Genomic DNA, 24,470 nt, shown 5'->3' with positions numbered 1-24,470 from the left:
CATGCTCATGCGTGCACTGCGACAGCGGCAGGGCCAGAGACATGGCGTGCTTGCTCATCCGACACGCCCAAAATAAAACAAAAAGCCTGCGTGGTTTGGAGGGTTTCAGCACGGCTGGCTCTGGACCTCGACGGGTGCACTGGCACAACAAATTAACACCATGTACTAGTATAATATCACACGACCCGTCCCACGAACCGAAACAACCAACAAGCAACTCAAGGCGGATGCAGCCCTACCGAAACACAAACAGCACAGACACGCCCAAGCCCAGCATCTCAAAACAAACTTAGACTCCCGCACCCTGTCCTTGGTATTATAGCTTGCTCCTAACTCCCGCCGCTCCAATGTACGTTTGGCCCAGTCTCAGCATGTCGACTGCCTCCTCGACCATCTCGTCGACAATCTGCTTTGCGGGCTTGATGTCGTCAATTACGCCCGCGACCTGCCCCATCAGGAACGGGATGTCCACGTCCTTGCCGTCGTCCATGTCCTTGACAATGGGCACAATGCCCGCCTCGGTCAGCTTCTTGATCTCGTCCTCCCTCTGGTGCCATTCCTTGATGTAGTCGTTGTACTTGACCCGCAGAGGGCGGCCACTGACAACCAGCGTGCGACCCGTATCTGTGAAGTCGGCTGTGACGACGTTCTCCTTGTGCATCTTGGAGCAGCCTGCCTCGGTTGACGCGACAAAGCGCGTGCCCACCCATACGCCCTGCGCGCCTTGCATCAGACTGCTGGCTAGGCTGCGGCCGTTGTAGATGCCTCCTGCAGCCACCACCATGGCCGGCTCGCCTGTCAACGGGCTCTTGTACTTGCGCGCAACGTCTACAACAGCCGGTATCAGGATGCTGTTTGCAATGTCGCCCGTGTGGCCTCCACCTTCTCCGCCCTGAGCGCATACAATGTCCACGCCAGCGTCCAGCGCTTTTTTCGCGTGCTTGGGATGTCCAACCATGTTCATGATCAGGATGCCCGCCTCATGCAGTCTCTTGATTGTGCGCGCAGGAGGCACACCCACAGCGCTCACAAACAGCTTTGCTCCGTTCTTGATGGTCACCTCGATGAGCTCGTCCAGCTGGCCATGCGTGTAGTCGTGGTTCGTCTTGCGCGCACTGCCGCCTACCTGAGGCAGGGCAAGATCGACGCCAAAGGGGAGATTCTGGTCATCAAGGTTGGACTTGAGGTCGTCGATGATGGACTGGAGCTGAGCAGGCGTGTAGCCCAGGCCGCCAATGACACCAAGCCCACCAGCGTTAGACACAGCGGCTGCGAGAGGACCTCCAGAGGTTCTCGCCATGCCGGCTAGGATGATGGGGTACTGGATGCCCAGTAGCTGGGACAGGGGCGTCTGCAATACTGGTGGCGCCATGCTGGTGAAAGGGAGAGAGCTCTGTGTGGCGCCATGACGGGTCCGGGGAAGTGGATGCTAAATAGCGCGCCTCTTGCTTCATGTCTCCACATGTTCAGGGCCCGGGTATTTGCCGGTAATGGGGGTTGAAGTTGGCGAGTTGCGATGGCCATGCCTCGGTTCATGCTCGTCGTGTTTCCCCGCAAGACCCTGTCGCCACACTCGGCCAATCACCATCCGCCGACTACTCGCCCTCTACACACTCCACGACGCTAGGCAGACAACCAAGAAGAGCGGTTTGGACTACTTGGGATTTTACAAGCTTTCCTGCTGTGCTCATCATGTCTTGTTGTAGGAATCGAACAAAAGATAGCAACCCGCCCTGGCTGCACGCCTCCAATCCTCGAACCCACTCCTCTCGAGTTTCCTCCTACTCAATCTGACAAGGGGCATGCGTCTCCCCGCTTATTGCATGTTTACCTCAGCATTAGAAATGCTACAACGAGACACGCACGTGCCCAGCGACCAATAGCATATCACCTATAGTATCAGAAAATAGAAAGAGCTATTTACTCGTTTCACCCCACCTATCCCTCCGCGGCTCAACACCACTCGCCACCCAGACTCGCCTTCAAGATAGGAAGATTGCCCAAAGCCAAATACACTATTGAAAACAGCCATGCAGCTGGCATCTAGTAACAAAATCCCACCTATATATATACACCGTACAACCATGTTGCCTCCATGTCGGGCGGAGAATCCACCAAGTCAGCATGTTCGCCTCAATCAACATCGCGACCGCAATCGCCGTGATTGCTTCCACAGCCAGTGCCGCACTCTACTATCCAGATGTCCAGACACATCTCCTTGAGCACATTCTCGTCGACAATTGGGGCGCCTACGCATCCAACTTTTCTTCTGCAATCACGCCCTGTGACCGCTATGTGACGCAGACGGGGAACGCGGCACTAACGAGTGGCCGCACGACGGCAGCCCAATGGATGCGTGTTCTTTTCCACGACTTCATAACGGCCAATGTGAGCGCAGGTACAGGTGGAGTGGATGCAAGCATTGGGTTCGAGACGGCGAGGGAGGAGAACAAGGGGAGTGCATTCAACGACAGTTTTACCTTTTGGAGACCCTATGTCAACGGCGCTGTCTCCAGTAAGTGTTTCGATCCTCCAGTCTATTTCCTGCTTCTTGACTGACGAGAAGCCCAGTGGCCGATCTCATCGCAATCGGAACTGTCATGTCGAACAACCTATGTGGAGGCAACAATATGCCCTATCGCCCCGGGCGCATTGACGCTCTCTCCGCAGGCTCCACAACAGGCGTCCCAGCACCAGAAACAAGCCTTGAAGAAACGCTTGTCTTCTTCGAGCGCGCCGGCTTCGAAAAAGTGGAGGATGCCATTGGCCTCACGGCCTGCGGACATACCATGGGTTCGGTGCACCACGGCGGCTTCCCCGAAGTCGTAGACGAAACCTTTGTCACGCCAAATAACACCAACGGCGGCAGCAACTTCGACACGACGCGCGGTGTCTTTGACCCCAACGTTTTGGGAGAATATGTGCATTGGACGGGCAACAGAGGCGGTCCGTTGGTGACTTCGCACAATGAGACTATGAACTCTGACCTTCGGCTCTATGAGAGCGACGGTAACGTCACCATGCGAGCACTGCTTGCACAGGGACCCGCGTTCCTAGATACTTGTGTCGAGCTTATGCGCCGTGCCATCGATACCGTGCCATCTCACGTGCAACTCGGTGACGTCGTCACGGCAATTCCCGTCAAGCCGATTAACGTTACGTATGATTACTCCAGGGTCGACGGCAAACTGGTGCTTTCTGGTAAGATTAGAGTGCTGACCGCAGCGGGACATCAAGGTCTAAATGCACTTACACTTGGCATGGGCCAGGATGGGACGGACATTGCACTTGTCGCCGAAGCCGAGACTGGGCAGTCTGTTTTTGGTCGTGGTGCTGCTGGATATGGGACCACGACTTATTTCCCCTTTTCGGTGTCTGGACCCTCGATCCGAAATGCAACTTCCTTTTCTGTGAGTGGTGCAGGTATTCAACAAGAGTTTTGGATTAGCAGCCAGATATTCGTGGTGCAGAGTTTGACGGCCCTGGACGGCAAGGCTGTAAATGCCGTTGTTGCTGTGTCAGCGCCTAGCTCTTGCGAGGATATCCATGTGCGTATCGCTGCACCTTTTACGCAGCCTGGAACATTGGCACCCAAGGTTACCGAGAAAGATATTGGGGTGAGCGCGTTGCCAGAAACTCTGGACGGTTATATGCTGTGCAGTGGCAATCTTATTCTGGATGATGTACCAACTGGCTTGCTCACCATAAAAGCACTACAAGGAGGAACCCTCGTTGATACACTGTTGGTAGATGGGGGAAAAGCAGGCTGGTAAAGTCTGAAGAATTGAATGTTGTTTGGTGTTTTTCTTCTCACCTTTTTGCATCTGGTACAGATGATCAGAAGAACAGTGCCTTTGGGAGTTAACAATAGACTCACACCTTGCCCAATTTGATCCACCTTGCCACATCCAGCCCAACCCGTACCCACACTCATAACGCCTGTCAGCAAGATACTAAAAGCCCCTGATATTCTCCCACTACCAGGTTGTCCTTGATAGCAAATAGCTGGCTGTATCTGTGAAAAAAAAAAAGCGCTGCTGCGAATGGAGATGGGGAAGTACCGTGACTGGCATGCTTTCTAGTAAATAAGTTGATAATTTAAGAGGGCTATATGTTGAGGAGGACGAGAGCTAATTAGAGAAGAAGAAGGAGCTGAAAGGAACGTACAAACTTATCCGCTAACAGTAATTTATTTTATTTTATTTTTTTTTTAAAAAAATCCAATATTTTGATGTCCAAGTCGCTTTTCCTTTTCTCAGGGTGACACTAGAACCATGGAACATAGCTCTACCATGTCCACTTGGACAAAAAACGAAAGTAAAAAGTCGGAGAATGAGAGGGATTGGGTATCATGGTTGTAGTTGCAAATCTTCTATCTAGGTACGAGCAGAATGTATACATAGTAATATCTTGTCTTCAGATATGTAATTCATTTGGCTTGGATGTAATGCGAAAATAGTGTAGAGAGACTACAGCACAACATTCGTGACTCTTGGTAGTACAATCAGAAAAAAAAACAAGAACAAGAACATAGTGCGGTCTCTGGAAGCGGGTTACAACACAGGTATGTCATTTCTAACTGGACCTAACCAACCAAGCCCGCGCTTTATTTTTGTATCTAGGTTAAGCAAGATATCAAGTGTTTGTTACACTGAAGTAATGGGGGGGCAACTTAAAAATATCATAATGATGAAAACCCTCTCCTTTCCGTTTTTCCTTTTGATCCAATGCACTGGTGTCCAACAGACAATGTGTAATAATAATGATGATGATGATAATAGCAACAACAACCACGTGACGGATTGTCGTCCTATCCCTCAACATTTAGTAAACTCACTTCTTCATGTGACCCGCCCAGCGTCTTTGTATAGCTCTCGCATTACGCTCTCCAAACAGGTCTTGAAGAATATCACGAACGGAATGTGTTATCTGATCCATATCACCATCACTCAAAGGGCGGCAGTTGCGAGCAACAAGGTCCGAGAACGACATCTTGGACGAGTGACGGACCGAATCTGGGGGCGCAACAAGTGCAGACTGTATAGAAGAAGACGATGGAACAACATGAGAGACTGACATTTGCTATTAGCGTTTGACTCCATTCATTTGCCCATTGACCTGTTTGTGCCCATTGACTTTACCCTGCGTGCCTGGCTGCGGCTGTGGTGGCGGCGGCGGCGGCGGTGGCACGGGCCCAAAGGGTCGACGTTCAGGTGCGGGCTCAACGCCGTCTTCCTCGGTGTCGTCGTCGTACTCCGCGCTATCTTCGTCTTCATACTCGTACTCACTCTCCGTCACCTCTTCGTCTTCCTCTTCGTGCTCCTCGTGCTCCAGCTCGTGCATGGGTACTTGGCCGCGACCCTGTGCTTGCATGCCGCGGCACAGCGTCTCTAATCGGGCAATCTTCTTGCGCTGCTCCTCGGCCTCCCTCGTCTTCTTGGCAAGCTCCTCCTGCATCTTTTGGCGCTCCTCGACCATTTCGCCAATATTTCGATTGGTAATGTCCTTGTGGCGCTGCAGATTTTGGTTTTCCTTTTCGAGGCGCTTCGTCTTCTTGGACATTTCTTCCATTTCTTTGCGGAATGTGAGAAAGAGGTCGTTGGAGTTGTTGAGGGTTTCCTCAACCTGCATCTGGTCAGTATTAACCATGATGATACAGACCAGCTAGGGGTGGAGGACTAGACGTACCTGTTTGAACTTTTCGACATAAATGTTGAGCTGGGTGCGGAGTTCGGTTTCGGTTTGTGAGAAGGTCGAGACCTGGCGGGTCAATTGATGCGACTTTGACGATTCGGCTTCTTGCTGCTTGCGCTGCTGCTCGAGGCGGGCAGAATGATATTGTATTTCCAGCTCCTTGAGCCGAAGCATGGAGTGGTACTGCAGCTCGCGCAATTCGTATTGGTCGATAAACGACTTGAATTTTTGGCGGAACCTAGACGTCTTAGCCAATGCAACACAGATGCGGATTACCAGACTTACAGCTCGTCCAACTCTTGCTCGGCTTGGTTCTGCGGCTCTGGCCCATTTGCAGCGGCTATACAGTCGTCGACGTCGTTGACAAGGTGCTCGAGGCGCTCGTGGAGTTCTTGGCGGGCGGCCGACTCGCTGGTCTCGAGCTTGTGCAGTTCATCCTTTAACTTCTTGTTCTCTTTTGCAAAGTCACGCGACAGCTTGTCGAGCTTGTCTTTCATGGTGGTGACCTTGTTGAGCTCCGAGCGCTGGGCGTCCTTTTCCTTTTGCAGCTGGTCGCCGCGCTTCTTTGCCTTTTGGTGTTCGCGCTCGGTGCGCTTCATGTCGGACAGCAGCTCGGTGTATCGCTTCTGGACGACCTCGAGGCGAGAGAGGGGGCCGTCCATGTTGGAGAGGAGCGAGGAGAGTTCACGGTTTGCTTTCTTGACTTCGCGTTCTGTCCATGCCGTGGTCAGCCAGCGATTTATCTTTACACAAGAGGGCCGTGGGCCGTGGTGATGGCGATGGAATTGCACATGTGGTGTACGCCACCTCGAGCATCCCCGCCCCCACCACTTGCACGGCCAGACATTGACGCACCGATTTCCAGTTCCTGCTCCTTGTCGCCTGCCTGGTCGAGTTCGAGCTGAGCAATCTTGGCCTGGATCTGCTTCTGCTGCTCCGAGGGGTCGGCGGCCTTCTTGCCCTTTGCCTTCTTAGCGGGCGCGGGCGCCGGATTGTGCTGGGCGGGCGCCATGGCGGCGGGTGAGGGCGATGCGGTGGTGCGGGAAGAGTCGTGCGGTGGCCGGGATGGGTGAGCAGATGTGGGCTGGCCGTGTTGGGCGACGGTGGCCATGAAGCCGTGGCTGGTGGATCCCGTGGTGGTGGCCTGTGACGGAGCCGCTGCCTATGCCACCACGCCCATGTACAGGACGTGTCGGAAGAGAGAGGTCTATGCAGCGGGGGTGCGCAGCCGCTGTGCAGTGCAGCAGCAGCAACCGAGTAACAATGCGCGCGGAGAGGGTGTGGCCGTGTCTCCGCCGACGTCTCGGGACAGCGTGGTGCACAGGGCGAGAGGGCCAGCAGAAGCAGATGTCGCAGTCAGTCCGGGCAGTCCAGTCGGGGCGGGCGAGAGGATGGACGGGGCGGGCGAGCAGCAGGCCGTGGTGTCGTCGACGTCGGGCGGGCACCGGGCAGGCCTTTGTCGGGGGAGCAGGAGTGAATGTACGTAGTGGAGTGCAGTGCCGTGCAGTGCAGCAGTCCTTCGCACTGTCTCCACCACGCCCACGAGCTTCAATATCGGCCAGGAGCACATGGGCCAGCGCCCGCTGCAGCCAATCCACTGCCCGTCCAGGCGCCTTCTGCGCCGCTGTGATTTTGCAGCCTAGCCCGGTTGGGCACAGCCCGCACGCGGCCAATCGGCGACACAGGCGTCATTGCTGGCCAGCATTTCTGTCCCGCCTTCGTGTCCATGGCCATCTTCTATCCACACTCTGCGCACCAGGCATTGCGACGTCTCTTCGCCCGTCCGCACCCGGCCCACGACACAAGATGCTGCGCTCTGCTGGGCGGCAGTTCCCACCGAGGCTGCCGGCCGCTGTCCGACGACACTATGCCGCTGTCGCCAGCGCCACCACCCTGCCCGCCGTCGGCCAGCAGCTCCATGGCTTCACCCTCAAGCGCGTCAAGCAGGTGCCCGAGCTGGAACTGACAGCCCTCCACCTCCAGCACGACAAGACAGGCGCCGAGTACCTGCACATTGCCCGCGACGACACCAACAATGTCTTCTCCATCGGCTTCAAGACCAACCCGCCCGATGCCACCGGCGTGCCGCACATCCTCGAACACACCACCCTGTGTGGCAGCGAGAGGTGAGGAAACCGGTCGGCTCCTCTGCCAACCACAAACTGACGGCCCAGGTACCCCATCCGCGACCCCTTCTTCAAGATGCTGCCCCGCTCCCTGTCCAACTTCATGAACGCATGGACCTTCGCCGACCACACGGGCTATCCCTTCGCCACGACCAATGCCCAAGACTTCAAGAACCTCATGTCTGTATACCTCGACGCGACCCTGCACCCGCTTCTCAAGGAGAATGATTTCACCCAAGAGGGCTGGCGCCTGGGGCCCGAGAACCCGCTGGCCAAGGAATCCGACGACCCAAACGCAAAGCGCATCGTCTTCAAGGGCGTCGTCTACAACGAGATGAAAGGCCAAATGTCAGACGCAAGCTACCTGTTCTACACCAAATTCCAGGAACATCTCTATCCCGCCATCAACAACTCCGGAGGCGATCCGCAGAAGATCACCGACCTTAGCTGGGAGCAGCTGCGCAAGTTCCACGCCGACCACTACCACCCCAGTAACGCCAAGATTCTCACATACGGCGACATGCCATTGGAAGAGCACTTGAAAGAGGTGGACAGCCGCTTGAGCAGCTTTGGCAAGATTGCCGTCGACCAGGAAGTCAAGGCACCAATTACTCTCGACGCTCCTAAGAACGTCACCGTTCCCGGCCCCCTGGACCCGCTGGTGCCTCAGGACAGGCAGTACAAGACTTCGGTCACTTGGCTGATGGGTGACACTGCTGATGCTGTCGAGAACTTTGCGCTTGGTGTCTTGAGCAGCCTCCTCATGAGTGGATACGGATCGCCCCTGTACCGTAATCTTGTTGAATCTGGACTCGGGGCCGACTTCAGCGCAAACACTGGCTACGATAGTGCGGGGCGACGAGGTGTCTTTTCGATAGGGCTGGATGCGGTCAAGGCAGATGACGTACCCAAGGTTCGCCAAGTTATTGCAGAAACCCTGCTTGAAGCTCGGAAGAATGGCTTCGACAAGATCAAGGTGGATGGCATCCTGCATCAACTTGAGCTCTCGTTGAAGCACAAGACAGCAAGCTTCGGCATGGGCATCCTCCAGCGACTCAAGCCAGGCTGGTTCAACGGCATTGACCCAATCAATGCTCTCGCGTGGCAGGAAACCGTCGACGCCTTTCAGAACAAGTACGCCGAAGGAGACTACTTAGAGAGCCTGATTGAAAAGTACCTCCTCACCGACAATACACTGACATTCACCATGCAGCCTTCCGAGACATTCAGCCAGGAGCTTGTAGACGAGGAGAGCCAACGACTAGCAGCCAAGATTGCAGAGACTACCAAGCAGTTTTCGAGCGAGCAGGAGGCACAAAAGTATCTAGAGGACCGCGAGCTTCAGCTGCTACAGGTTCAAGAGGAGGCCAGGAACGAAGACCTAAGCTGCCTGCCTTCTGTGCATGTTGAGGATATCCCGCGAGAAAAGGAGCGAAAACCATTACGCCACACCGATTTGGATGGTGTAAAGGTTCAGTGGCGCGAGGCTCCTACAAACGGTCTGACATACTTCCGTGCGGTACACAGGCTGCAAGACCTCCCAGACGAGTTACGAGAGATGATTCCGCTCTTCACAAGTGCTATTATGCGTCTTGGCACCAAGGACAAGACAATGGAGCAGCTCGAGGAACAGATCAAACTCAAGACGGGCGGTATCACTGTCGGTTACCACTCGTCTCAATCACCATTGTCACTCGATGCCTACGAGGAGGGCATGGCCTTCTCTGGCTACGCCTTTGATCGCAACATTCCTGACATGTACGAGCTTCTTCGAACAATTATTCAAGAAACGGACTTTGACGGCCCTGAAGCCGAGAAGAAGATCCGGGAATTACTGCAGAGTGCAGCAAGTGGCGCAATCAGTTCCATTGCCGAGTCTGGTCATTCTTATGCCATGCGATTTGCCGAGGCTGGTATAACTCCTGTGGGGCGTCTGGCGGAAGAGACAGGAGGTCTTACTCAGATCAAGCTCATGACCGCATTGGCGTCGCAAGAGTCGCTGAGTGATGTCATTCAGAAGCTCAAGGCCATTCAGTCCTTCACCATCGCAAACAGTAACCAACTCCGCGTTGCGCTCAACTGTGGGAGTGAGAGTTCAACGCCCAACCAAGAAGCGCTCAGCCGGTTCTTGAGCACTCTACCAAAGAACGTGTCAGTCCCAAAGACATCACAACAGAAGCAGTATCCTCGAAACGCAAAGTCATTCTTTCCCCTGCCTTACCAAGTCTACTACTCGGCTCGCGCTGTCCCCACAGTGCCCTACACCCACGCTTCTAGCGCCCCCCTCGAAATTCTCTCCAAGATGCTCACCTTCAAGCAACTGCATCCTGAGATTCGTGAGAAGGGTGGTGCCTATGGAGGTGGTGCCTACGCCCGCGGTCTCGGTGGTCTTTTCGGCATGTACTCATACCGCGACCCCAATCCGCAAAACAGCATGAAGATTATGGCTGAGGCCGGACAATGGGCGCGCGATCGCGCATGGACAGCTCAAGATCTCGAAGAAGCCAAGCTCAGCGCTTTCCAGGGTCACGACGCTCCACAGAGCGTCAGCCGCGAAGGTATGCGCGAGTTCCTCTCCGGCGTCACTGACGACATGCTGCAAACGCGGCGCGAGCGTCTCCTCGACGTCACAGCCGAGCAAGTACAAGCCGTCGCCGACGAATTCCTCGTCCAGCGCGCCCAAGAGAGCAGCATTGCTATTCTTGGTGAGCGAAAAGAATGGGTCAAAGAATCTGATGGCTGGCAGTTTAGAGACATGGGCATGTCGGATGCTGCCAAAGCAGCAGAAGAGGCAGAAGGTGTCCCGCAAAAGGACCATGGCGTTCCAGCCATCGCTAGCTAAAGCCTGGTCCATGGTTATTACGCCCTTTTTATGACGATTGTATAGTAAAAATGTAAGATTATGTGAAGATTAGAAACTAGCATTACTGGCGTTGCGTACCTGGGGGAGCAAGTAGAATGCATAGCGCTGGTTCTGAGTTCCCTTTTCTCAAAAACATTCTCCTCTTTTTTTTCTTTGCGTAATGTCGTTGTTCTCACTCGCACGGACCCCCAAATTCCCAAAGTTACTCCCCTTTCCTCACTTTTCTTCTCCTTCTTTCTCCACACAATATCACAGCGCAACGAACAGATTTTTCACAGACGACCATGCATTTTTTTTCTCTCGCTTCCATTGCTGGTCGGTTCTGTCTTTCTCCTCTCTCTCTCTCTCTCTTTCATATCTCGTATAGGAAAGGGGGGGAAGGGGGGGTGATGGAAATGCGCGAGAAAAATCTATCGGTTTCTAGTTTTCCGTATCTATCCAGTTCCCGTCACCTAGCCCTGGTGGAGGGGGACTCGGGAAGATTGGGGACGAAGAAGACCAGAGCACCTGCTTTCAGACCTACCTGATTTAAGAGCGAGATTCTTCTCCTGGTAGACTAAATGTGGGGGTACATTAATTATCATTTGATATCATTATGATTTGTTGTATACGCATAAACATATCCTACAATTCGATTTGATCCTGAACAGCAGCATCGCCACGCATTTCACTAGCCTTGATGACCAATCGGCGATAATCAAGCACAGCCTGCTCCAGCTCCTTGCGCTTCAGCGCTTCGTGGTCTGAATGCGCGACGAAGATGGAGCCAGGACCGTATAGATATCTCTTGTGGTCGCCGGAGAGATTCGGTACGTCGGTACCGTAATTCACGGTGATGGTTTCGAAGCCATCGACGTCGCAATCGATGTCTACAACGCCGTAGCCCTCGCTGCCCCAGCTGATTTCTAAATCGCCGCCTTGTTCTTGCGCCGCTGCTTTAACGCTTTGGAGCGCGTCGACGATTTGCTCACGAACGAGTTTGGGCGTGCTGGCCGCAAGTCGCGTCGCGATATTTGCAGCTGCAGTTTCGGCAACCACGTTTGCAGCGACACCGCCCTGGACGCGCCCGAAATTCATAGTCGTGTTCCCGTACTTTTCGCTCCAGGGGAGATGTTTTCGTAGCTTCAGCAGTTCACCTAGTGCCTCGACTAGGATATCGTTTGCGCTCACGCCTAACCACGGGTACCCCGAGTGCGCTGCTTTTCCTGTAGCCTTGACTTGGAAACCTAGCATGCCCTTGTGTCCGCAGACCAGCTTGCCTTCTGTCGGCTCCCCGAAGATGATGATTTCGTGTGACGACGGTCGTTTTGACCAGTCGCTGAATGCGCGCATGCCATCGCCGCCTGTTTCCTCGCCTACAACAAATAGCAGCGAAATGTCGTCGTACAACTGCTTTCGTATGCCTTCTGCAGCTATGATGATAGGCGCTACACTTCCCTTTGCATCGACGCTGCCGCGGCCCCCAATCTCACCGCTCGTCTCGTTGTAGTAGTAGGGCCAATAGGGCGGTACCACGTCGATGTGCGAGGTTAGGAGGATGGTGGTTTCGCGTTTGGAGCCGTAGGCAAGCAGGTTGTACCGGTCGGGTGAGACTTCTTGCCGCTCGACCGTCCAGTTGTGCGACTGTAGGTAGGAAGAGAGCCAGTCGCCGACTTTCTTTTCGTTGCCGCTTATCGACTCGACTTCTATGAGGTGGCGGTGGAGGGAGAGGAGTGACTCGGATTCGGAGGTTGTGAGGACTTGGAACTCTGAGGCGGACAGGAGCGTTGACGTGGCTTGGAATGGGGTGGTTGTGAGGGCGCTGAGCACTAGGCTGCAGAAAGGGAGGGTCCGGATAATCATTTTGGGTGGTGTGTGAGGCTGCTGGTGCCTCAATTGCGGGTTGTTGGTGGAGGTTGTGAGCTTGGTACTTCCGAGAGCTTAGTACTAGTAGCAGGCGATGACGATCGTGACGCTAAACCGCCTTATGGCATATCAGCCTTTCCACCGCCTTACTTGCAGTATAACATACTTACACAAGCACTTGAATGCCAACATCTTAACTTTTCGTTACTTTCTTGTGTATTGGTTCAACAAGTTTCATTCAATAGCTGGATAAGACTCATGATGACGATTTATCTCACGCCCATCGCCGGTCAATTGAACAAGCGCTTATGCGTTGTCGCAGCTAATGCTGCCATTACAAAGGTTTGCCGAATTCTTTTTTCCATTCTGAGCTCCACGAATACAGTTTTCTTTGGAAAAGTGATCACAAAACTACGTAGATAATTGGGCGTAACCGGTGAGGTATTCGTGAGCCTAAAAAAGAGAAGACTCGACAACAGCCTTGGGTTAGAAGCACGTGTGAAAGGTAAATTTCTCGTTCGCATTTCTATTCTAGACTGAATAGTTTTGTTGCGAGCTGCCCCTGATTTATATTCTGGTGGTTTTTATGTTGATGGAGTGTAAGAATGCTATTGTGCTGGCTTATAGGGTTACGAGCAGCCCGAGGCAAACTATTGTCAACTGAGCTCTGGTACAAGAGCCAGGTTCTATATACTGTAGGAAATAAAGCTAGTTTTAAGGTCTTCAATTGTCCTATCAAATTTCCCGCGTCTCGAAATCTTCCCTTCTGGTCTTCTGCTAACAACGACCAGAGGGTGAAGGCATCCCATTTCCTTTATAGTAAGACTCGTGATCCGATACTATCGACATCTGATCATTATCTTTGCTGAACTTTTGTAATTTGACAGTTTCCACATCGAGTATAACCACAGGATGGACAAGCGTTGCTCCTGTATGGTATGGAAACGCTACCACAATAGCACTACGTAACCGTCAGTATACATAACTAAGGGTATACGGCTCTGTACTTGCACATTGCCATACGAAGGTATGCTTCTTCTTTCCAGCCATTCGAATACGCGCTGGTGGGGACAGCGGTATTGGCAAACAAGACTGGGGCAAAGAGACTGCCCCCTCGGTACTAGTGGCGGAGGGATGATGGGATGCAGATTCGGGTGCCATGTCATAATAGTTGATTAAGCTTTTTTGACCCAAGACTCTAACAATACACGGCTTCTCTGATATCCGATGTGTGTGCGAGTAGCCGCAAGGTTGATATAAGCAACCACGAGAGCATTAATGTGAAGGTCGAACTGAAAACACGCGAATAGGTCGTAATTGAAACTTACGCTGTTAGCTTTGGTGAAGAGAAGGGCCTTATGATATTACCTCGGTGAGTAAATGGAATGATCAAATTGCTCCTAGACTTCCGTTCGTTTCGAAGTACATATGCAATGTCAAGGCAGTTTCACAGAAACTGCCAATTTGATTTTTGGTACAACAGGCCGATTTAAGTACATATCACATTCACTTTTGTTTCTTGTCGTCGATCTTTTTTACCCTTTTGCTTTTGCACATATCTTTTGTTTACCCTTTCTCTGATTCTAGAAGTTGAACTGATCATTGAATGATGATACAGCACTGTATTGGGGATTTAAATGGGCATGAAAAGGACTTGTTTGTCAGTGTTTATACTTTGTGCGATAGACTACATATTTTGTGATAGTAAGTCGCGCCTGTTCGATGCAGAAGTACCGACTCCTTAATTGTAAATACTTTTTCTTGTTAGCTTCGATCTATCGATTTGCATATCCTTGGTCTCCTGAAAAACGCATAGCAGATTTTGTTGGGGAATATCCCATCCATCGAACTTGGTACAAGCGCTGAGCAGATATTCGAGCTAGGACGATCGCCCCAATCAAAGAGATATGATGCAAATTGGGGTTCTTCCGACCCAATGGTTTCTAGTCATCGTAGGTACAATTGGAACGTGCGTAGATCTTTACTTACATGGGCCCTCACCCGACGGTTCGGATGCCTTCCTTCCGGTCGACGGGATTCGGTAAATCAGGTGTAGTAAAGTGCCTCTGTGCCGAAGCACCAGCGAAAAAAACGAAGAAGAATAAGCATAGTGAGAGGGAACGTAGCGGGGCTCATTTTGAAGAACAGAACGTCCTGCTCAGAGCTAAAGTACTAGAGTACCATGCAGATAGGGGTGGTGAATGGCAATAACTAGCATATGTTAGGATAGCTTGTGTGACCGTTATACTAATACGTGACTTAACTCATTGTCACACGTGTGCTACGACTCGTCTTGTTTGGCTCGCACACGCAGCTTCTGTGCTTCTCTCATCAGATTTGTGAATCCCATTTTAGAGAACACATGTTTCTTCGTTTAGTTTGTGCATATGCTCGTTCAGCTGGTGGGTAGCTAGGTGGTATGCATTGCTCTCCTGACTGGGTCGCTCGCCTTTTATGATCAAGTGGTTGCTTTCGAATTTGAGAATGCGCTCCAAATAACATGATAATTATTGGAGAAGGAATACCCTATTCGGGATGCCCTTCCACATGCATGCGTTGCGAAGCGCTTGAAAGAGTCATCAAGTGAACACAGTCTAGTCAAGAGATCCGCGAGTTTCTCAAATGACTCGGCAATGCTATTCTCTAGAGAGGAACAGTCGCTGACATCTGAGAAGTAGCATATATCCCCGTCTAGTTTGATGAAGCGACTGTAAGCTCGAAGCGTGGCTGAGAGCGTGTCGCGCAGTTGGCACAGAAGCTGCATTGTTTGGAGAGTTTTGTCCAAGGACTTTTAGATACCATCAACAAGGACAGTGTGTTGAGTGGTACTACTGATACAAGGTTCTTGTGATTTCTATAGCACCTTAATCGTGGACGAATCAATGTGCAGAAAAGAGAAAATACCCATGCTTCTACGCCCTCTTCAACTGTTCTTACGAGATATAGCCATTCTTGCAACACGTACTGACTACAATGCGCTACCAAACGCAACCAGTATCTTCTTACTTCCCAAAATTTCACAGATTGTGGAGGAGTAGCAAAGTCGAATCCATACTCGGAGATTAGGAAATGTCTCTTGAGCTCGTCAATATCTTCGGTATCTAATTCGTCTTTGTCAGCCTGATTGAAAACATACCCTGTCCACTGCGTGTTGCTCCAACCACCAATTACTAGAGTAATATGTCCCCAATACATTGAGTGGGGAACTATGTGCCCATCGGCATCAGCTAATTCGAGAAATGAGAGATCAACTACTGAGTCATCAGTAACCGGGCGTCCATTCTGATATGGTGGCTTTAGACGTATATGTATCATGCAAAATTCTAGTCGATATATCTTGAAATCTGATATCTATTGCTTTTGAGCTATCGCCGGTGCATTTCTTAAGCTAAAGGCAACATATACCTCCATGCGTACGCACATATACGTTTCCCAAGTAAGATGCATTCATATTGAATCATCCAACGCCTTCATTTGGTGATGCCAACCTGTTTTAGCCAGAACAGAGACAAATCTAGGGGTCAGTTTGGAATTGTAGCTATCATGTTGTCAGCTCAAATACGTTAACATTTTGATGGTGGATAAAAGTCACGGCTTACATCATGCACTGATCGACATCTTGGAGGGTCGAATGACCGAAGCGCTGCCTTCTGTTAGATTCGTTGTGGCAAAGGGTAATGCCCAACGAACTGGCTGCTCCAATATGCCACTTAGTAGTTCTTTAGCATCGAAGCTTCCTTGGTAATCTCGACTGTGCCCAGCGCAAATCTCTCAGTCATCCATCCATGCCCATGCTTCTTCGTCCTGCCTGGATAATTGCTTTGATGAGTCCTCCTCAATTATACTATTTTTTTGAGGAGGATTCTGATCTATGGCAGTGTTGGCTTCGGCCTCATGCTAATCACGCAGCTAGCCGATCAACACAGCAACATCGAGCACCAAAGCCGTGCCCTGTTTGCCCCGGAGTCAACCTTAAGCATGTATTTATGAGGCGCAGTCTTTAGAAACTTTACCAATCCTGGGTGCAATTCTTAAATAGAAGTAGGGTATTTTGCGAGTGTTGTATATTGTAAATTTTGGCACATAAAAAGAGATGCCCCTGACTTAATGTATTCTTAGTGCGACGAAGATTTCATCTGGATGATAAATCCTTTCCGAAGTACAGCGGGATATTCTGTGCTACAAGATAACGAGATCGATCACGTGACATCATGAATAGTGGTTTTGGTGGACAATATCAAAGACCAGGTTAATAGTTGAGACATATCAAAGCACCCTTGGAGCTCCCACCTGGTAGCGGCTAATGAGACACTAAGGCAATATGTAGTCGGTCAAAGACCTTTCTGAATAGCTCAGCCTCAATCGGGAGTAAGAAATGGAATGCCTTATCCGGCGTACCAGCCTCGTGACCCTGGAATTCGTCTACGCACACAGAGCCAAGAACCAGGCTACGTACAATGTTTCTCGAACGTCAGCCTCACTGCGACTCACCTTTGTGCTCGATCAGGTTAAATGGTTTTGGGGATTAGTGGCAGTCATCTCTACTTCGCTCTTTCTACTATTACCTGTATAATAACTTCACCTTTCCAGCCAACTTTTCACTTGCTGAATCCACTACTGAAATAAAAAAAATCCAATCCAGATGCAGTCACAGATTGCCGAATGATCACATATACCATGCGCCATATCATGCGCTGGCATTCTGATGTTCTTGGGAAGTCCTTTCCCGTTCAATAATTTGCCTTGTGCTAAGAAAACACCAGAAACCGGGGTTCTGGTAGGTCTCTATGCCCGACATTTGCCTCTTCATCATGCATTGGGCAGCTATGCTCCAAGATGCTCGCCCCATCTCAGCCTGGCGAATTGTATATTCGTGAGTGTGGTCGTGCACGGACGCTTTTAAAGATACGTGGTACAGAAGAAAAGCCTCCTGCAACAGACCTCGTGATGCAGGCAGTCGCATCGCACGTATTGCCCAGCAACTCACATCCTCAGACGTGGTTTTTGTACAGCCTTATGAATCCTAATTCCAGCTGTGATATGGACACACCGATCAGCGTACGAATATCCGACACCGGCAGGTTTGAGTTGGTGTATCGTAGTGTAACAGATCTCAATTGGCTTCGCTGGTGGCTTCCAGATCGATGAGGCAGATTTTGCCCTTCTCTGGTTCTACCATATACAGTATCGGGATGACTGTGTCACAGTCAATTTGTCTTCGCCTTCTTATGAAACGGGGTCGTATCCCAAAAGCCCATGAGTTGGCACTACGAACTAGTTTCTTTACTGAACACTCTAGCATGACCTTGTTGTTGGTTACAAATGCCTTCAAAACCCAACGCCAAGCATCTTTATGACTGTTCGCCTCGGATATCGGATCATGAAGACTCTGGCAAAAGTTGGGACCAAGTTTTTCTTCAAAAAAATCGTAAACAGCATGACCGCCCATTCCAGGAATGCCTACAACAAGAAGGCGTAGAACGAGATCTCGTCGATGCATTTTTACAATACACCGACAGCTCTGTACCATCAAGAGGAGTTCAACAAGCAAAGACAGTACTCAACCAGATTGCAAACAATAAAGCCAAGTCGCTGAATCCTCGGCGAGCTTGGGTCGACTCTCGCATGAAAGTTTCAGGTCGACAAAGCTCTCCTCGATGGCTAACACCAGGTGAACTGGAAGACTTCATCAAGGAGCGCGTAAGTTATGCACTGGGGATATTTAAAGACATACAGAGTGATGCTAACTACTCACTAGTCTACAAATGCTCTCTCTGAAACAGACGCGATTCGTCGTTTGATGTAAGCTGAGATTAACTTGTCCTTTGAGTCGTAGTTCTGACATGTCAATATAACCCCAAAAACCATGCTTATTAACAATATGCCTTAGATTTATCCAGGGACTGGATCGGAGTTTCGTTCGTGGGATCGCACGGTCCTCATCTTGGAATGAAGTTTCGGCCTTGAGACTCGCAATACGCAGCCACCTTGCACGTGAAGCTTGTATCAAGGTGCGTATACCGGTATGTTGCCCACTCATTGCCTTATCCACAACGCCAATAACTTCATAGTACACTGGCTTCACTACTTTTCATCTTGAATTCAGTCTACCGTACTTAGTTTTGGAAGAACAAGACCGTTCGAAAGCTCTACCAATCGAGAATGCGAGCGCAGCTGAACTACTGAAAACAAACCTCTCCTTTCTCAGTATTGGGTCGCGAAAAGATGGGCACGCCGCTCAATTCTCTATCTGGAAAGTACATGAAACTGTGCTCATTTCTGGTTGTGATAGCTCGGAATGGACTGGTTATGCTTTCTCATCCTTCAAGTCTTCAGCTGAGAACATAAAGGAAGAGGATGACAACGATGTGAATGAAGACGAAGATTCTAATGAAGAAATTCCAGAAGAAGATCTTTTTGCTACAGGTGGCACGGATTACGATGACCATCAGGTGCTTGATGCTAGGACGCCGATATGGGACCCCAGAGTGTACTTTCTAACCGTCTTCGCTATCCGAATGCGGATAATCTACGAGAGGTACGAGTTTCTTGCCAGTACCCTTAGATCAGGGGTCGAAAACTGGGTGAGTGCTTCAAGACAGACTTACAACAGTGAATCTCTTAACCATGTCACGACAGATTTCGCATTCGATATACACCCCGTGGAATTCATTGCAAACGCCGAGCTCTGGCACTGAAATTAAAATTCTGAATGATAATATCAAACAGATTGGGCTAGTGTTACATGAGTTGAGTACATGTTTGTCGGATACTATAGCTGTATGGGAAAGATTCCATAGTGTTGATGGAGATGTTCAATATTTCTCTGACATCAAGGACCGGAAGGCAAGACTTGCCCTCAAAAAGACCAGAGAGAGCTTCCAGAATCTGAAATTCGAGCTGCGTCGGTTGAAACTTTTGAAGAGGGCCCTAAAAGATGCTACCGTGACCGTACGTTCACAATATCACTGCCAGTGAACACATCTAACTAGCTGAATAGCTTCGGATGGACCTGATGGACCAGCTCAGTGTATCTGTCAAGGAAAACTTGAGACATAGTATGGATCTCAGCAAGCATAGTAGACTCAGTCAGAAGTTTGTTGAAGAGAATATCAAAATCGCAAGGGCGAATGTACCGGTAGGCTCTTACGGATCTCGCTCAAACGACATCGTTGACATCAACAGCTGGCCCAAGTAACGGCCTCAATTGCCGTCGCTCTGCAATACTTCTGTAGCGAGCGCAACTTCCTTTCAATTGACCGCAGCCCGAAGGCATTCGTACTATCTATTCCCATAGTACTGGTCCTCCTGTCGTTCGTGGCACCTTGCGTTCAAATGTTGCAATTGATACTGAGCACATTACCTGCATTGCTCGCAAAGACTTCAACCTTTGAAAGGATCACAGAAAGTTCAGTATTCAAAACAGTCGACAGATGGATGAGTTGCCTGTATCATGAAGTCGACGAAGTTGGTAAGTTATAACATCTCGGCACGTCATCCATGCTACTTTTTCTATGCAGAAAACAACGTTTGAGAAAAAACGACCATATCGGTTACAAAATGTCAACTAATAGCTCTAGAACTTTGCGACATGGAACGCTATGATCACCCAGTGCCTGCAGTGGGATCCTGTTCTTGTGGCCACCAATGCGCTTGACCATTTGGTTAATTTTAAGTATCGTTGATCAAGTTTGTGGTCATGTGTTAGTAAGAGGAGAGTCTCCCTTCTATGGTGTGGATCCACAAGTTGGTATTGTCATCTTTCCCACTCATATAGTCTTGATGTGCACCGATGCAAATAGATGAGCTACGTACATGTTTTGAATATCTTTGGATTTACAAGAAGTATATCCTTATCATATAGAAATATAAACCGATCGTCTCTAGTGCTGTTTTAGTGTTTCGATTGTTGTTATAGACGCAGCAAATATAAGGTTAAGTATGCTTTCTGGGTCAAAATATACCCCGCAGTTCAAAGACTAACGATAAAGTAGAGATGGGGCTTAATGGATTACTTAGCCTGCTCTTACGTAGGTGCTGTTCTATCCTCGTGGATGGGAGTGGGGGTTTAGAGGGGCATTGGTATGCCCCTCCTTTGTGCAACCAAGAAGACATAGTTCCTCACACTCATCCTGCATCCACCATACCTCTCGCCTGGTTCAACAGGGGAGTATACCATCTATAAAACTTAATACAATCTCGTAGATATGTTGATCTGCGTTCCAGACTGCGAAAGTATGATCTGAGACTCACCCAAATGTAGCGTGGGATAGGTGTAACAAATCGTTATCAGTGAGGGCAACCCCCATATTGCAGCCCAATCAATATATCACAAGACACACTTCTGTCATCATAGTGGGTTGACCGTTTGACAATTCTTTCAGCCCTTATTAAATTGCTCTTCTGATTGACTAGTTTACAGCTCGATATCAGTTCGGATGCTGAAGCGGTTTACTCGTAGGCAAAATCACTGAATTCATATGATTTCAATGAGTTGTATCTACATATGTACTTTTGATATTCTCATTATATGAGGTAACTCACATTCTGAAAGGAACAGTACAACGCAACACTCGAACTCCAGACATGGAAGTTCGTTAGCTAGTGCAATCAGCTCTCCATTGCCCAACGAGTGCAACCACCAACAGGATACACGACAATGTGCATATAAGCAGTACCGCCAATCCCAAGTGAACACGATAGTTAGCAGATTTGCAACAACGTGGCAAGCACGATCCTTCAAGGCTGAAGCTCGGCATCTGTGAAGACAGTCGTTACCACCCCTGCGAGAGGGAAAAAGGCAAAGACAATGCGTTCAATGATATAGTCAATACCTTATCACTACGTTTGTTTTGGATTTCTCTTGTGTCGTTGAATACGTAAACCCTACAGTTAGATTTGTTATCGTCACGAGGCTGAACACCAAACATGGCCAGTCTATCGACGCTCAGCCTTGCCGGTTTAGAGCAGTGGCTCGATCACATTTCAATCTCAGAAATAGACACTGGCATCAATGAAGCCAACCCTCTCTTTAACCCTCTTGATATCTGCCGTTCGTCCCTGGCTCATGCCCTTTCCGACCTTGTGACGGGTGACGTTCAAGACGCATTCAAGTCTATACAGTGGCCGAATAATATATTCAATGGGGATCTTTCCGTCACTATTCCAAGATTGCGGCCGGGAAGCAAGCCAGATGAGTTATCAGCGGAGTTGGTGAACAAAGTCAGTTCACTTTCATGTGTTGAGAGCTTCAAAACCAACGCAGTCATAGTTCCCGAAAGACCATGGTCTCTTCGACCCTCCTCTTCTTGATGGAGTACATCTGCGATTCTTTCTCAAGCTCGATGCTGTACCACGCCTTCTATTACCATACATCTCGGACAGAAAGAACACATACGGCAGCTTTTTGACCAAGGAACATGTGCGCCAGAAACTCGTAGTTGAGTTTTCATCCCCAAACATTACAAGCGAGTTCCAGGGGAAACATCTTCGCAGTACAATTATTGGCGCTTTCGTCAGCCAACTGTACGAATCAATGGGATGGGATGTCGCGCGCATCAACTACCTCGGTGATTGGGGTAAGCCCATTGCTTTGCTGTATGTCGGATGGGTAAGGTATGGTTCAGAAGAGGCATACGAAGCGGATCCCGTTGGCCATCTCCTGACAATATATCACATGATTGAGGAGGATTTCAAGCCAGAGCAAGCAGCAAGCAAGCAGGCGCGTGATGAAGTAGCCAAAGAAGGGGAGGACAAAGGAGAGGCCCAAGTTGAGATTGAAAGCAAGGGCATCTTTGCCGAACGGAATGAAGCTTTCAGGAAGCTTGAAGACGGCGACGAAGCACTGGTGGCGTTTTGGAAACGCGTTAGGAACGTCAATATCGACAACTATACCGAGTTCTACGAACGACTCGGTATTTGCTTTGATGAGTACACTGGGGAGTCCCAGATCGGCCAAGACACCATGATCGAGGTCGAGCAGATGTTGAAAGACAAGAACATCTCAGAAGAAAGTGGAGGAGCTTGGATCGTTCACATGCAGAAACTAGGCGTGAAATCTGGAACTGCCATTATTCGCGACCGTACTGGAGCTAGCACGTATCTTCTTCGCGACCTTGCTGCAGTACTGGAGAGGTCAAGGAACTACTCGTTCGATAAGATGATTTACGTCGTGGCCAGTGATAACAGTGTCCACTTCGGACAACTCATCAAGATTTTGGAAGCCCTGGACTTGAAAGATCTTGCCAGCAAGCTACACCATGTCAAATTCAGCGAAACTTCGAGGATGGCAGCAGCACTAGGCAAGGGCTACAAGCCTCAGGGCATACTGGATGCATGCGAGGAAGCAATGAAGGCCTTGCCTGGATCAGACTCAAAAAAGCTTGCTTTGATGGGTGAACTCGATAAAGCCAAAGAGGGTTTAGCAACATCCGCACTTCTCATTCAAGAGCTTTCCACCCGCCTAGCCACTGCCCACGCCTTCGACACCAGCACAATGGTATCTTTCAAACTCGGCTCAGGACCAGACCTCCAGTACTGGCTGACGCGACTCCATCTCCTCCTCAAAAACGTCGGTTCTGCAGCTGAGCCTTCAGCTGAAGACTACGAAGTATTGGAAGAAGAAGATCGAGCAAACCTTCTGCGTATCCTGGCTCAGTACCCAGAAGTCGTCAAGGCAACATATAGCTCACTTGAGCCGGCCGGCATCGTCACGTATCTCGCTAGTGTGACCGAGCAACTGGCCGAATGCCTTGCAGGGGATAGTGAGACTGAGGAAGCCGACGGGGAGGATGAAGGTATCACTCCAGGACTTGCTGCGCTATACAACGCCACTGCGATTGTTCTAGAAAACGGAATGAAGCTGCTGGGCATAGTTCCAGTAGCCGCTTTGTTCTCGCCAGAGAGAGCGGATACGCCGGTGATGGGGTAGGAGGGACGAGAAGTTGGTAATTCTTGACACACGTTTTTTCTTCCGTCTGTTCGTTTCCTGCAGTGTACAAAGTTGGTGGATACCTGAAATATTCTCGTCCAGACTCTTCTCATTACTCTATTAAATAGTTTGCTGTATATTGGCAAAATAACTAAATTGAGCAATCCATGATGATGTTGGTATTGTTGCTCCGTTGCGCGCGCAGTAAAGTCACACTGAGAAGCACAAAAGTATTCGCATTGTGTTATCGATGCAAGGCTGGCAACCCCGCTTTTGAGGAGCGCAAAGATGGAATATTAGCTCCACTCGATATTCTGAGCGCAGCAGAATTACTTTTCTGCATACATATATCTTTTTATCAACTCCACATCTTTCCATCAAAATCCGATATGGTCTAGTGGCTAGGATTTGCCGCTCTCATTGCAGAGTCAGTACACTGTTCAGTGCCGGCAAGGCCCGGGTTCGATTCCCGGTGTCGGAATTTTGCTTTTTTTGCAGTTTTGACATGACTGGGTCATGTCGAAAATCTTTCTTTTTATGTGTGATGATGATGAAGGTAGCGCGGACACTGTAAGCGAGGGCCGATCTCGGACTAGTGGGTGAGTATCCTTCCGACGGTGGGCTCAGCTTATTGCAGTCAATACACGATGCATACAATTTGATTTTTTCCGTGTGACTGTTCTTTTTATTCCATTGTGCAAATGGCATGAGTCGAATCTGTTTCATTCTGAGACCTCCCTATCTGCATTACATAACATAATTACAGCAGCAGCAGCATGGGACGTAATTTCAGAGCAAAACCCCCACGAACCACTGTTCTGCTCTTTTTTTGGACTTCTTGCAATGGTTGGTGAGGTATGATTTTTTAGTCTCGTGTTAAAAGAGTGCGAGTTGCTTCGACCAATAGAATGGACAGCACACCAACTGCGCGAGCTGCCGAATTTCTGCGCTCTGGCGTAGTAGTGGTCCTGCATTTGTGGTAGTAGGATGAAGGGGTTAGTAGCGAGTTCAA

At 49.9% G+C, this 24,470-nt stretch overlaps 7 protein-coding genes and 1 non-coding gene across 8 annotated transcripts; 5 read left to right on the top strand and 3 right to left on the bottom strand.

The window, feature by feature from the left end:
- Nucleotides 1-256: 256 nt before the first annotated feature.
- Nucleotides 257-1,372, bottom strand: PSV08DRAFT_404241 (2-nitropropane dioxygenase; the record flags this gene model as incomplete). The annotated part of the gene is made up of 1 exon (XM_014224382.1): nucleotides 257-1,372. One exon carries the CDS (start codon nucleotides 1,370-1,372, stop codon nucleotides 317-319), a length of 1,056 nt encoding a protein of 351 aa, XP_014079857.1. The 3' UTR covers nucleotides 257-316.
- A 459-nt stretch (nucleotides 1,373-1,831) lies between these two features.
- On the top strand, nucleotides 1,832-3,805 carry PSV08DRAFT_364790 (heme peroxidase). Its single transcript, XM_014224383.1, has 2 exons — nucleotides 1,832-2,515; nucleotides 2,572-3,805. The coding sequence occupies exons 1-2, from the start codon at nucleotides 2,125-2,127 to the stop codon at nucleotides 3,771-3,773; spliced, it is 1,593 nt and encodes a 530-aa protein (XP_014079858.1). The 5' UTR covers nucleotides 1,832-2,124; the 3' UTR covers nucleotides 3,774-3,805.
- A 1,253-nt stretch (nucleotides 3,806-5,058) lies between these two features.
- On the bottom strand, nucleotides 5,059-6,805 carry PSV08DRAFT_404239 (myosin-like coiled-coil protein-domain-containing protein; the record flags this gene model as incomplete). Its single annotated transcript, XM_014224384.2, has 4 exons — nucleotides 5,059-5,625; nucleotides 5,689-5,932; nucleotides 5,980-6,406; nucleotides 6,550-6,805. 4 exons carry the CDS (start codon nucleotides 6,803-6,805, stop codon nucleotides 5,086-5,088), a joined length of 1,467 nt encoding a protein of 488 aa, XP_014079859.2. The 3' UTR covers nucleotides 5,059-5,085.
- Nucleotides 6,806-7,500: 695 nt separating this feature from the next.
- Nucleotides 7,501-10,811, top strand: PSV08DRAFT_228655 (Metalloenzyme, LuxS/M16 peptidase-like protein; the record flags this gene model as incomplete). The annotated part of the gene is made up of 2 exons (XM_014224385.2): nucleotides 7,501-7,805; nucleotides 7,869-10,811. The coding sequence occupies 2 exons, from the start codon at nucleotides 7,501-7,503 to the stop codon at nucleotides 10,660-10,662; spliced, it is 3,099 nt and encodes a 1,032-aa protein (XP_014079860.1). The 3' UTR covers nucleotides 10,663-10,811.
- Nucleotides 10,812-11,247: 436 nt separating this feature from the next.
- Nucleotides 11,248-12,579, bottom strand: PSV08DRAFT_323338 (uncharacterized protein). Its single transcript, XM_014224386.1, has one exon. It carries the CDS (start codon nucleotides 12,523-12,525, stop codon nucleotides 11,308-11,310), a length of 1,218 nt encoding a protein of 405 aa, XP_014079861.1. The 5' UTR covers nucleotides 12,526-12,579; the 3' UTR covers nucleotides 11,248-11,307.
- A 4,785-nt stretch (nucleotides 12,580-17,364) lies between these two features.
- On the top strand, nucleotides 17,365-20,062 carry PSV08DRAFT_404236 (uncharacterized protein; the record flags this gene model as incomplete). The annotated part of the gene is made up of 9 exons (XM_066093676.1): nucleotides 17,365-17,586; nucleotides 17,983-18,228; nucleotides 18,287-18,330; nucleotides 18,419-18,551; nucleotides 18,600-19,112; nucleotides 19,258-19,479; nucleotides 19,529-19,722; nucleotides 19,764-19,999; nucleotides 20,049-20,062. 9 exons carry the CDS (start codon nucleotides 17,365-17,367, stop codon nucleotides 20,060-20,062), a joined length of 1,824 nt encoding a protein of 607 aa, XP_065948595.1.
- Nucleotides 20,063-21,456: 1,394 nt separating this feature from the next.
- Nucleotides 21,457-23,458, top strand: PSV08DRAFT_250245 (uncharacterized protein; the record flags this gene model as incomplete). Its single annotated transcript, XM_014224389.1, has 2 exons — nucleotides 21,457-21,750; nucleotides 21,800-23,458. The coding sequence occupies 2 exons, from the start codon at nucleotides 21,457-21,459 to the stop codon at nucleotides 23,456-23,458; spliced, it is 1,953 nt and encodes a 650-aa protein (XP_014079864.1).
- A 383-nt stretch (nucleotides 23,459-23,841) lies between these two features.
- PSV08DRAFT_t53 lies at nucleotides 23,842-23,939 on the top strand. The gene has a single exon. It is a non-coding gene; the product is annotated as a tRNA-Glu (tRNA).
- The last annotated feature ends 531 nt before the right edge of the window (nucleotides 23,940-24,470 follow it).

Source organism: Bipolaris maydis (assembly GCF_028858645.1).
Source record: "Bipolaris maydis strain C4 unplaced genomic scaffold PSV08scaffold_12, whole genome shotgun sequence".
In the NCBI taxonomy this organism is placed as follows: Eukaryota; Fungi; Ascomycota; class Dothideomycetes; order Pleosporales; family Pleosporaceae; genus Bipolaris; species Bipolaris maydis.
Note: the sequence above shows the minus strand (reverse complement) of the source record. Positions and strands in the feature narration are given on the sequence as shown.

Coding starts and splice junctions, on each gene's coding strand:
- PSV08DRAFT_323338 (XM_014224386.1), bottom strand. CDS start 12,525: ATGATTATCCGGACCCTCCCTTTCTGCAGCCTAGTGCTCAGCGCCCTC.
- PSV08DRAFT_364790 (XM_014224383.1), top strand. CDS start 2,125: ATGTTCGCCTCAATCAACATCGCGACCGCAATCGCCGTGATTGCTTCC. Junction 2,516..2,571: donor TGTCAACGGCGCTGTCTCCA/GTAAGTGTTTCG, acceptor CGAGAAGCCCAG/TGGCCGATCTCATCGCAATC.